Genomic DNA, 12042 nt, shown 5'->3' on the forward strand with positions numbered 1-12042 from the left:
GACTCTGACCCGCCCGTCTCCCTCTTATAAAGGCCCTTGTGGTTGCATCGGGCCCACCTGGCTAGTTCAGGACACCCCTGGCCCAGGAGCCTTAAACCATTCACACCTGCTAATCCTTTTGGCCATATCAGCGAACCTCACAGGTTTTGGGGCGGGGACCTGGACCTCACACACACACTGACTCCTGGACACAACAGTGGGTCCTGTCTCTGCATCTCAGATTTGTGTTCTCGTCGAACAAACAGAACCATGGCTTATGTTTCAATGTTTATTAGCTAATACCGCCAGCTGTGCCTATCCACCCACATTCCCACAAGCTGTCTGGGCTGGGGACTGGGGCTGCTGTTTAACACCGCACAGGTGCCTCTTAGGTAAGGCTGGCCATCTTACTGCGATCCCGAGCCCCCTCTCTCTGTTCTGTCACGGCCTTGGCCGGGGCCACAGTGATGTTTGCTGACCACTGGCTTAGACCAGTGGTTGGCAAACTGCGGCTAAACATGTAGCTCTTTGGCCCTTGAGTGCGGCTCTTCCACAAAATACCACAGCCTGTGCGAGTCTATTTTGAAGAAGTAGCGTTAGAAGAAGTTTAAGTTTAAAAAAGAAATGTCAATCATTGTACTATTGATATTTGATTCTGTTGACTAATGAGTTTGCCGACCAGCTGGCCTGGACCATTGCAGCTGGCCTTCCTGTCTCCAAGTCACCCTCCATCCGTCACATGAACACTCCAGAGTGTGCATTGGACCACAGCGGTCGCCTCTCTACCTAAAACCCTCGATGGCTCCCTGTTACCCTGCAAATAAAGTCCTGACACCCCCTACCATGGCTCTCTCTTTGTTCATGCTTGCGTCACATCTCCTGCCCCTCCCTGCCAGGGTGACCAGCCACCCAGTGTGCCTGGGACTGTCCTGGTTTTAGTGCCGAGAGCCTCACGTCCTAGGAAAGGACTCAGCACCGGGACTGTGGGTCACCCTCCCTGCCCCGCACCGCGGGCTCTGGCAGCACCAGTTGCTGGGAGCTATTTCTCTTGTCGAATGAGCCGTCTTTCTCGAACGAGCGTTGGCGTAGTGAGGCAGGAGAGGGCCTCCTAGGGCCAGAGGCCGTGGGAAAGCTGGGCAGCTCCAGGACCAGCCACAGGGCGGGGCAGCCCAGGGCTCGCCCAGGAGGTGCTGGGAGTTCAGGGCGCGGGTGGGGGCACCTCCCTCTCTGGATCAGCACCATCTCAGGAGCGCTGTGGTCAGGGGTCAGGGCCCCCGCTCGGTCTTCCCTCCGTGGACACTGGGTCCCCCTCTTTCTTGGCCACACTTGCCCCCAGTGGCCTCAGGAGGGCCGCCGTGGCAGGCCCTTCACTGGGTAGATTCTGCTCCTGTGACCTGCCAGGCTCTCTCCTCTCTCTGGGCCTCAGTTTCCCAGCCTGTCTAATCCGGTGAAGGTTTTTCCAGCTCTGACTGCTGTGACCATGTGTGGCAACCACTGCTTTCCTCAAACCTGTACCCCGGAGGGCTGGGCCAGGCTCGCCCCCTCGGCCCGCACCCTCCCGTGCCAGCCGCTCTGGGGTAGCTGTCCCTGGGCAGCGGGCACCCTCCTGGGGCTGCAGCCTGAGCCAGCGAGGCTGTCCTTGGGGAGACCCCTCCTCCACCGGCAGCTGACCCGCCAGGCTCCTCTGTGGGGGGAGGGGGGGGTAGGGAGAGACAGGATCAGGAAGATGGTGATTTGATCAGGGCCATAGTGGTGAGAAGTTGGGGGCAAGTGTCTGGTGTGTCCTTCACTCATATCCCCTTGGGCACCGGGGGCCTCCTGGGGTCCCCTCCGCTAGCACCTCCAGGACCAGGAGCAAACCCCAAGGCCTGACCAGCCTGGCTGGGGGGGAGGGGACTCTCTTTGCATTCCCAGTGTGGGATGACCCCCCACTTTTCCCCCACCCAGGGCCCGGGAACTGCTGCGGAGACGAACTGCTGCGGAGACGCAAATCAAGAGTGAGGCGCTGGCTCAGGCAGAGAGGTTTATTGTGGTTGCGGGGGTTTGTGGCCGTGGCTCCCGAGGACGGATCACTGCTGCATTTTCTGCGGGAGCAGAGGACAGGGTGAGCGTGTGTGCGCCTGTGCCCGCGTCCCTGTCCCCTGTGTCCCCCGTGTCCCCCGTGTCCCCTGTGTCCCCTGTATCCCCTGCTGCCGGGGGCGGAGGGCCGCCCCAGACTCACAGCCAGCCTCCCTCTGCCCGAGGGCTCCGCACCCCTCCCCCCGGGGCTTCGATTCTAAGCACACCTGCCCCCACCCCCCACGGGAAAGCTGCGGTCGAGTGACCCCCTGCTCCCGTCCTCAAGGCCTATGTGGCCGGCCCGCTGCCCCGCTCCTCTGCTGAGCCCCGCTCTCCGGGGGCACGTTTCTCTTTGGGGGACCGGTGTGGTGCCCGGGTCCCGGACACGAGGATTTGCTGAAGCAAAGGGAGGAATGGGCATGACCGGGCCCTTCACCTGACTCAGGTACAGCAAGCACACAGTACTTCTTGACTGAGTACACGAATGGATGACTGGGAGCAAGCACCGAATGAATGAATGATGGAGTCAGCCAATGAATGAGTGAGTGAGTGAATGAGTGAATGAGTGAGTGAGTGAATGAGTTGGTACGGAGTGGGGGTGTGAGGGCCAGTGAGGGCGAGGGGCTGGCGCGCGCCGGGAGGAGGCCGGGGGGCAGGCACGCACCTCGTTGATCCAGTCGATGTAGGCGGACACGCGGGTGTAGACGGCGGGCTTCTTGAGGGTGTTGCAGCCCAGGCCGGAGCCGAAGCTCACGATGCCCCGCACCTCCCAGGAGCCGTTCTCCGCCTGGCAGTTGAGCGGGCCACCGGAGTCCCCCTGCAGCGGACAGGCCATCAGTCCCAGGCCCCCCAGGCAGGCTCAGGGAGGCAGGGCAAATTGGGGTGTGGGCTCCTCCCAGCCTGTACCCCCTCTTTTGTCCTCAGCCTGTCCATGGTGAGGGGGGCAGAGAAGAGGTGGCTTGGGGCTATCTTGGGCTCCTTCAAGGAGGCCCTGGGGTGTCTAATGAGCTCCTGATGTGCTGTGTGACCTTGGGATGACGGTAACCCTCTCTGTGCCTCAGTTTCCCTAGCTGTTCAGGTCACCACGTCCAGAGAGAGATGCCCAGCGGGATGAGGATGCTGGAAACTATGTTGGAGAGTCGGGGATGTGAGGCAGGGGGATAGGGAGCTGATGGCGTGTACAGAAACATGTACAGGGACTTCCAGGAAGTTCCTTCTCCACTTGTTAGACTCATTTAGTCGTCATGGCAACCCCTTGAAGTGTTCACTCTACGTTTGTGTGTTTACTCGGCCACCCGGACAGACAGGCCGGGGTGCGGGCCGGGCACTCACGTTGCAGGCGGAGGTGACGCCGTCGCCGCCGGCGCACACCATGGTCTCCCTCACCATGGCGCCCCACCAGTCGCTCTGGGTGCAGGTGGCGTGGTCCACCACGGGCTGCAGACCCTGCTGCAGCTCCTCGGCGATGGGGCCGTTGGCTGCGGAGAGAGGGCGGTGAGGGGCGTCCGCCGGGGCAGCCCAGGCCTTCCGGGTGAGGGGGCTGGGGTAGGTCCCCGGGGGGGGGGGGTGGTCTGGGGGAACCACACATGGGCCTTAGTGGAGAGGAGAGAGAGGCTCTGAGCCCATGGCCTCAGACCGTGTGGCTGGGGCCCCAGGGGAGGGGGAAGGGAGGGCAGGCTGGAGGCGGGACCAATCACAGAAAGCCCTTGGAGGGGGTTCCGGGGTTCCGTTGTCACCCGTTTCCTTGTGAGATGCTGCCGTAATGCCCCACAGTACGGTCTTTCTCACCCCACGATTTCCCAAGTATTGATCTGCATTTCCCTCTAAGTCCTCCACAGTCCCATCTATTTGCATTTAACCTTTTCATCTGGCTGGAACTTATCGGGCGTGTGGTACCATAAGATCTAACCCTCCACCCCCCAAAAGCTTGTTGAGCTTATTGAATAGTCACTTATACGGCACTTAGTATGTGCCAAGCCTTGTAGAAGCCCTTGACCGATTCTAATCCATTCGATCCTGGTAGCACCCCTTCTTACACAGCTGTTAGAGTGTCTGCTACTTAACCAATACCAGCTGTCGTGATGACAACGTTAAGAGAATCTGAAGAAGAACAGTGATGGGCAAAGGGACCGATGTGCTTGTTGGGAGAGCCACTTCCTCCAGGAAGGCTCCCGGGATTTGCCAGGGGGCGGTACTCACTCCAGAGGCGGCCCCAGCCGGTCACGTAGCAGGGATAGTCCCGAGCCAGCATGGCGCCCTCCTTGGGCAGGCAGGCCAGCTGGATGGTGTCACTCAGCTCCACGGGCTGTGCCAGCTTGATGAGGGCGATGTCATTGCTGGAATTCAGGGCGGAGGACTGACTGAGCAGGAGGCCTTGGCTCCCGCGCCCGCCAAGGCGGAGGGGCCCGGCTGTGAGCTGAGAGGCAGCCCAGGGTGACTGGGGTCCTCCCTGAACATCCTGAGGGACTGCCAGCTTCTTACTGGCTGACAGATGTCGGAGGACAGAGATCTGCCTTCTCACACCGTCACCGCCCGCCCCTTTAGATGTGGATGAAGCCTTTGGCACCAGCAGGTTAAGTACCCGCCAGCAATTAAGCAAAGGTAAGGAGGGAATTACAAGGATCGAAGAGAGACGCCTGTGGATGCAATTCTTAAAATGTTTTCCTGTCGCCAGGAGGAGAGCTGGCAACCTGAGCAGGCCTGGTCTGATTTCTAGTTCTGACAGGTTCGGCCTGTGTGACCCAGGACCTAGTCCCGAACCTCTGACCTCCTCCTGCAGCGCCGTTGTGAGGATTGAATAAGAGACGGCACAGAGAGCGCTTATTGCAACGCGCAGGCTCTCCGTGAAGGCCAGTGCTGGCTCAGCCGTGGCTGGGGGGCTGCAGGCCAGACCCACGGGGGGCGTGGGGTGGCTCCCTGGCCCACGACGGAGGCGGGCAGGGTGTCTGTCCCCACTGAGCATTTTGCCGTTTTGCGTAAAGGAGTCGTCCGCTGGCTGCGCAGGGTGAGGATGGGCCGGGGGTCAGGGTGCAACAGGCTCTGCAGCGCTGTCCTGGGGTCCCCTCCTCCCCCCGAGCCGCCCCTGAGATGCCCGCGGGCACTCACCGCACCAGGAAGGAGTTCCACTTCTCGTGGACGAAGATGGTGTCCACGTCCACGAACACGGAGCCGGGCTCGTCGTCCACGGCCAGGTTGTTCTTGCCCAGGCCCACGCGGTAGGTCTTGGATTTGCTGCACGGAGGGGGGCTGGTCAGCGTGGCCTCCCGCCCCGCTAGCCGGCCGGGTGGAGAGGGAACGCCCCCCCCCCGCCCCCCCGGCCCGATTGGCTCAGTGGACAGAGCGCCGGGCCTCGGACGGAAGGGTCCCGGGTTCGATCCAAAGGGCACGCGCCTCCGTTGCAGGCTTGATCCCTCCCCAGCCCTGGCCAAGCCTGTGTGGGAGGCAACCAATAAAGGTGTCCTCTCTCTCATCGATGTGTCTCTCTCTCTCTGTCTCCCCTCCCTTACACTCTCTAAAATCACTGGAAAAATATCAACAAAAACATATAAATAAAAATAAAATAAAACTAAAAAAAAAAAAAGGGAAACTCAGCTTCGGTGGCCACGTGGCAATCATGTGGGGGACGGGAGTGTCCATCCCCGTTGACCCTTCCCACCAGAGAAGGGCCCTGGCCAAGTCCACTTTGGGTCCTAGGTGTGTAGCCCCGGACCTCAGTTTTCTCATCTGTAAAATGGAGATGACAGCGGAACTCCCTTGCAGGACTGCTGTGAGAATCCGTGGCTTCCTGCCTGCATCATCTCACCTGCGTTTCTCTCTAACTCCCCTCCTTCACCGCCCGTCCCCTCCCCCACCCACTGCTTCTGCAGCCCCAGCTTCCTCCTCATTCCTCAGACGTACTGAGTGCCCTCCTCCGGGCCTTCGTATGGGCTGCTCCCTGCACCTGCAGCCCCCTCCCCCGAGACTGCGAGTCCTCGCCTCACTTCCTGCGGGTCTTTGCTCGCATGTCCCCTTTGCAGAGCGAGCTTCCCTGGCCTTTAAAACAGAACCCCTTATACTTTCTTTTTAAAAAACATTTAAAAATATATATTTTATTGATTTTTTACAGAGAGGAAGAGAGGGACAGAGAGTTAGAAACATCAATGAGAGAGAATCATCGATCAGTTGCCTCTTGCACACCCACTACTGGGGATGTGCCTGCAACCAAGGTACATGCCCTTGACCGGAATCGAACCCGGGACCTTTCAGTCCACAGGCTGACGCTCTTTCCACTGAGCCAAACCGGTTTCGGCAGAACCCCTTATACTTTCTATTCTCTTCCAGCCTGGTCTCCTCACTGACATCTGATATGTTACATAGTCACTTGTTTAATGGTCTGTTGCTCTGTCTTCTGCTAGAATGTAAGCCTGCTGAGAGCACAGGTGTCATCCTGACTGCTGTGTCCCCTGGCACATAGTAGGTGCACAGTAAACACTGCTGGCTGGAGAAATGACAGCGAGGTTACTGGAGATGAGCGGCTTATTGAGCGCCGTGCCTGAGTGTGTAGTAGGTGCTCACTAAAAGCAGCCCCCCAGGCCCCCCCCCCCCGGCCCCGAGCTGGGCGTCCGCCCCGCTCACCTGATGCAGTGGGCGGCCGTGAGGACGAAGTTGTTGGAGATCAAGGTGCCGCCGCACGTGTGCCTCCACGTGTCGTCCTTCAGGTACTGGAGGGAGATCTGGAGGAGGGGCCTCGTGTCAGTCCACAGGGACCCCCACCCCACGCCCCTCTCCTCCCCCTCCCCCCTCCTACCCCCCACTCCCCCACCTCCCACCTCCCACGCCTGCAGCAGTACTGACCTGCCAGGGCCAGCTGTGGGGCACGGCATTGTCTCCGCCCACCACCCGGGCTACGAGGTTGGGCTGGAAGGTGGGGACCCCGCAGCTGGAGGCTGGGGAGACAGGGGAGGAAGAACACAGGTGAGGGGGCTGGCATCGCCGCTGGGGAAGGGGCAGGGGGGACGTTGGGGCTGGGCAGACACGGGTTCAGATTTTACTGGGTGACTCTGGGGGAGCCCTCTAGATCTCGGGGCCTCGGCTTCCCTGTCTGTGAAATGGGAAGAAGAGCACCGACCGGGTGTGCTGGTCCCGGGCACAAATTAGGCCGTGCCTGCGAAGAGTCCGCAAAAGGCCTGGTGCAGAGGGACCCGAAGGTGGCTGGCGTGCGTGCGCGTTTCGGGGACCATCAGGGTCCTTCATCCTTACCCTGCTGTTCCTTTTTAGGCCACAGCGTAATGGGTGTGTGTGTGTGTGTGTGTGTGTGTGTGCACGCGTGTGAGCACTGAGTCCACAGAGGCCCAGACTGTCACCGCTGGGAGCTGTGTGGCGTGGTCAAGAGTATGGGCTCCACAGGGAGACAGACCCAGACTCAAATTCTGGCTCTACCACCGAGCAGCCACGTGACCTTGGGCGAGCTATGGAGCCTTGCTGAGCCTCAGTGTCTCATCTGTAAAGTGGACGTACTGACAGACCCTGCCTTCCAAGGTCAGGTTAGCTCCTGCACGTGGAGGGCTTAGCACAGGCCTGGCATGGAGTGAACACGCAGTAAACAGGAGGTGCTATCATTATTTCTGCCGTGGTTGTTAGCTGGAAGGATTCTATTGCAAATAATTTAAAAAAAATTGATTTTGAGAGAGAGGGAGAGAGAGAGAAACATTGATGTGAGAGCAGAGAAACATCGATCAGTTTTGTCCTGCATGACCCTCACGGGGATTGAGCCTGCAAGCCGGGCATGTGCCCTGACCTGGGACAGAACCAGCAGCTTTTAGGTGCAGAAGAACCACACCAACCAGGGCAGGACTCTTAATCAAGTGCTCTCTCTCATCTGCCAAAAGAGCCAGTGAGATTTAAGAGGTGAAGTGGCTTGTCTCGGTCCTGCCGAGAGTGAGTGGCATACAAGCCACGCTGGTTGATTCCTAACTGGGCAGAAGGCCACCAGCACGGGGAAGGAAAGAATCCCCAAGGGAGAGATGCCCACACTGGCAAAGGCCAGCCCCGGCGGCCCCCGAGTGCCAGGGTGAGCGCGGGCCTGGGGCTCTCCACGCCTCCGCTCTATCCTCACACTGGGAGGCCAGATCATCAGCTCTATTTGCAGAGATGGAAGCCAAGTTGCCAGGCAGGCAAGTGGCTCTTCTGACACACAGGGGGTCAGCAGTATCTGAACCCTCATAGGACCCCAAAGCTCCTGCCCTGCACCCCTTCCCCTCTGAGAGCAGAGGGCCCCCTGCTCCGGTCCCTGTTCCTGGGAGGCCCGAGCTCACGGCCCGTGGGCTGCAGCTGGTCCCCGACCCACAGCTTACCGCAGGCCAGGAGCGCGGCGAGGACGGTGAAGCCCAGCATGTTTGCGTGCTCAGGAGCGAGTGGCCGGTCCCAGCAGGAAGGGCCCATTTATAGGGGGCAGCAGGGAGAGCCCACTGGTCAAGGCTGAGCCTCCTCTTGGAAAGAAACCTGCTCCCGCAAGGCCCTTTCCCTGACCTTGGGTGGTTACTGTTTAATTTGGGCAGAACTCAGGGCTGGCTCGAGGCGTGGATTTTCCCAAATAACCGGGGAGAGCAAATTCTGAGGTGGGCAGGTTTGGGGGGCCCCACCACTCTGCCAGGAGTGTGTTTTTCTCTCTCCCTGACTCATTCTTTTAGGTATTAATTACTGAGCACCCACTGGGTGCCAGGCTTGTGCTCAATGCTTCTTGCATGCACACAATTATCACAACAACACGAAATAGGTATCTAACCTGCTCATTAAAGATGAGGCAGCTGAGACTTGCGGGTGTGGGGCCATCCATGGTCACTCAGCTGGGCAACAACAGAATCGGCCCAGGACTTCACTCTGCCGACACACCCATTCCTTCTGTCTTCATAGCTTCCTCTCGTTTTCTTCTCTTCCTGTTGTTTCTCTTTTTCTTCCTCCCTCATTCAACTAGTATTGTCTGGGTTTTGGTCATCCCTGGTCTCCAGTACCTCTTCCCGGGCTGAGAACAGAGCCTGAGGCGTGGGCATCTCCCGGCCAAATTGAGACCTGGAGCCAGCTCCGTTGTCTCCCTGCAAGGCCCTCAGTCTCCCCATCTCTGAAATGGGCAATTAGAACCAGACACACTCTTGGGTTCCTGTCAGTCCTAAGCTTCCATGACTGGAACATCAAGGTTGAGTGGCAGATCTGGGTCTATGGCCCTTGGTGTGGATCTCGTGATGGTGTGCCCAGCGGTTCCATCCGGGGCCCCAGCAGTCTGGGGTTAGTCTGTCCCTTAGAGCATCTGGTTTAACCCATTTTTCCCAAGGCACAGCCTCAGCCTGGGGGGTTAGCTTCCGCTCTTGTATGCCCAGACGGTGAGGCACTGACATACATACCAGGCACACAGAGGCCATTCATTCATTCATTCATTCATTCGTCCCACATTCGCTGAGCACCTCTTGTGGAGGCTCTGTGCTAGGGCTGGAACCTCAGGGATACTAAGACCCAGTTCAGCATCGCTGAAGCCCCTTGCGGGGCAGGGTGGTAAGTGTTCCTGGGAGTGTCCCTGAACCAGAAGTTAGTTCTGGTTGGGAGCTTGATGGGGTGTGAGTTGGAAAGGATTCCTTCTCTACAGATTCCAAAATGCACTCGAGGACATGAGAGAGTGAGGCTGCTGTCCCAGGCCAGGCCCCACCCGCTGAGGGAGCGGGGCCTGGGAGGATCTGGGACCTCAATGACCCCCAGCCACTCGGGGTCAGACTGCGATGGAAAAACACCCAGATGACTCGGTGGACGCTGGGCTCTGAAGAGGGGGACCTCAGGAGAAGCAGGCCAAGGTCAGGGAGGCAGTGGTGAGTCTGAAAAACAGCAGGTGCCATCGATCGGGGCCCATATCTCCCCGCTGCTGGGACAGAGCAGGCTGGTGGCAGCTGTTACCTCTCAGGTGAGGTCCCTAAGGGGGCGGGCCGGGGGGCTGGCAGGTTTCTCCTTAAAACAGGATGGCCCTAGCAGTTTGGGCTCAGTGGATACAGTGTAGGCCCGGGTTCAATTCCGGTCAAAAGTACATACGGTGGTTGCAGGGTCATCCTTAGCCCAGGCCCTGATCAGGGCTCATGCAGGAGGCAACCAATCGACGTGTTTCTCTCACATCGATATTTCTCTCTGTCTGGGTAAGGATTAAAAAAACCTAACCCGCACTCCCCCAAAACCCACGATGGAATACTGGGAGTTCAGAGAGGGTCTGGGGGCTGTGAGGGGACGGCTTACTGAGGAATGGGACCAGGGGAGGGTTTTAAGGAGCTGTGGCCTTTCTCACTCTCTCTTTTTTTTTTTTTTTAAATATATATTTTCATTGATTTCAGAGAGGAAGGGAGAGGGAAAGATAGATGGGAACATCAATGATGAGAGAGAATCATTGATTGGCTACCCCCTACTGGGATCGAGCTGGCAAGCCAGGCATGTGCCCTTGACCGGAACTGAACCTGGGAAACTTCAGTCCTCAAGTTGACGCTCTATCCACTGAGCACAACCGGCTAGGGCTCCCTTCTCACTCTTTTTTTTTTTAAAATATATATTTTATTGATTTTGTACAGAGAGGAAGGGAGAGAGATAGAGAGTTAGAAACATCGATGAGAGAGAGTCATCGATCAGTTGCCTCTTGCACACCCCCTACTGGGGATATGCCCGCAACCAAGGTACATGCCCTTGACTGGAATCGAACCCGGGTCCTTCAGTCCCCAAGCCGATGCTCTATCCATTGAGCCAAACCGGTTTTGGCCCTGAGTTCTCACTCTTTTTAAAAATATATATTTTATTGATTTTTTTACAGAGAAGGGAGAGAGATAGAGAGCCAGAAAAGTCGATGAGAGAGAAACATCGACCAGCTGCCTCCTGCACACCCCCCACCGGGGATGTGCCCGCAACCAAGGTACATGCCCCCGACCGGAATCGAACCCGGGACCCCCAAGTCCGCAGACCGACGCTCCACCACTGAGCCAAACAGGTTTGGCTCCCTTCTCACTCTTGATCCCCAAATCACTTCAGGCTTTTACATTCCTCAGCCTGTGCCCTCTGCCCAGGCTGGGAGTCGGGCGGGGGGTGGAGGGTGGGAAAAGGGCGTGTCTTGTGCAGGGCCCCCTCCCAGCTGTGACCCATTGGGGAGGCCCTGACATGGGACAGCGCAGGCTCAGGGCATCCTGGCCTTTGTAGTACCACCGATGTCCACCCGGGGGCAGTAATGCCCAACCTAAACCCAAAGTCCAGGGACCCCGGGTTGGACCTGGGAGAGGGGGTGCTTTGATGCCACTTCCAGCCACAGCGATGTGCACCACGGCCCCATGAACATGTATGTCCCCCTGAACTGGCTGGGGGCACGGGCTGGGGGCTCAGTGGCCCTTGGCCTGCACCCTACTTGCCTGCGGGACATTTTCTGGGTCTCCCTGTTCTTTAATATATTTTATTGACTTTTTTTTACAGAGAGGGAGAGGGATAGTTAGAAACATGGACGAGAGAGAAACATTGACCAGCTGCCTCCTGCACACCTCCTACCGGGGATGTGCCCGCAACCAAGACACATGCCCCTGACCGGAATCGAACCCGGGACCCCTCAGTCCACAGGCCGATGCTCCATCCACTGAGCCAAACCAGCTTCGGCCCTGTTCTTGTCTGGGAAAGAAGCAGCACCCCCACCTTGGGCTGGCTGTGAGGATTAAACCCGTTAACCTGTATCCAGTGTCAGCAGGCGGACAGCAGACTCCGCCTCTCCCGTTAGGAAGGGCCCCTCACCCCTGGCTTCCGACACCACACAGGAGCCCCCTGGCACCCGGGTGACCTCAGCCCTCGCCCCCTCCCCACTCCCCCCCTCCCCACCAGCCGACAAGAACCACGTGCACATAAGAATATAGAATTTTTATCTTATTTTAGTTTAAAAAAAATAATTGTACCACCGAATGAAGAAGTAGCTCTTGGGGGTGGGGGGGGGGGAGGAGGAGGAGAAGGGAGAAGAAGAAGAAGAAAAGCAACAAG

At 58.4% G+C, this 12042-nt stretch overlaps 1 protein-coding gene across 1 annotated transcript; it reads right to left on the bottom strand.

The window, feature by feature from the left end:
- Nucleotides 1-1989: 1989 nt before the first annotated feature.
- Nucleotides 1990-8443, bottom strand: CTRC (chymotrypsin C). The gene is made up of 8 exons (XM_084872278.1): nt 8370-8443; nt 6871-6962; nt 6652-6749; nt 5143-5268; nt 4237-4373; nt 3370-3515; nt 2702-2854; nt 1990-2063 (listed from the first exon to the last, which is right to left on the bottom strand). The coding sequence occupies exons 1-8, from the start codon at nt 8407-8409 to the stop codon at nt 2049-2051; spliced, it is 807 nt and encodes a 268-aa protein (XP_084728404.1). The 5' UTR covers nt 8410-8443; the 3' UTR covers nt 1990-2048.
- Between the last annotated feature and the right edge of the window lie 3599 nt (nt 8444-12042).

Source organism: Pipistrellus hanaki (assembly GCF_964339955.1).
Source record: "Pipistrellus hanaki genome assembly, chromosome: 2".
Classification (NCBI taxonomy): Eukaryota; Metazoa; Chordata; class Mammalia; order Chiroptera; family Vespertilionidae; genus Pipistrellus; species Pipistrellus hanaki.

Bases quoted from the DNA above. Each gene is read 5' to 3' on its own strand.
- CTRC (XM_084872278.1), bottom strand. From the start codon at position 8,409: ATGCTGGGCTTCACCGTCCTCGCCGCGCTCCTGGCCTGCG. The intron at 4,374-5,142 runs GTGAGTGCCCGC...CCTGAATTCCAG, and splicing joins TGGAACTCCTTCCTGGTGCG to CAATGACATCGCCCTCATCA. The intron at 2,855-3,369 runs GTGAGTGCCCGG...TGTCCGCTGCAG, and splicing joins GCGTCACCTCCGCCTGCAAC to GGGGACTCCGGTGGCCCGCT.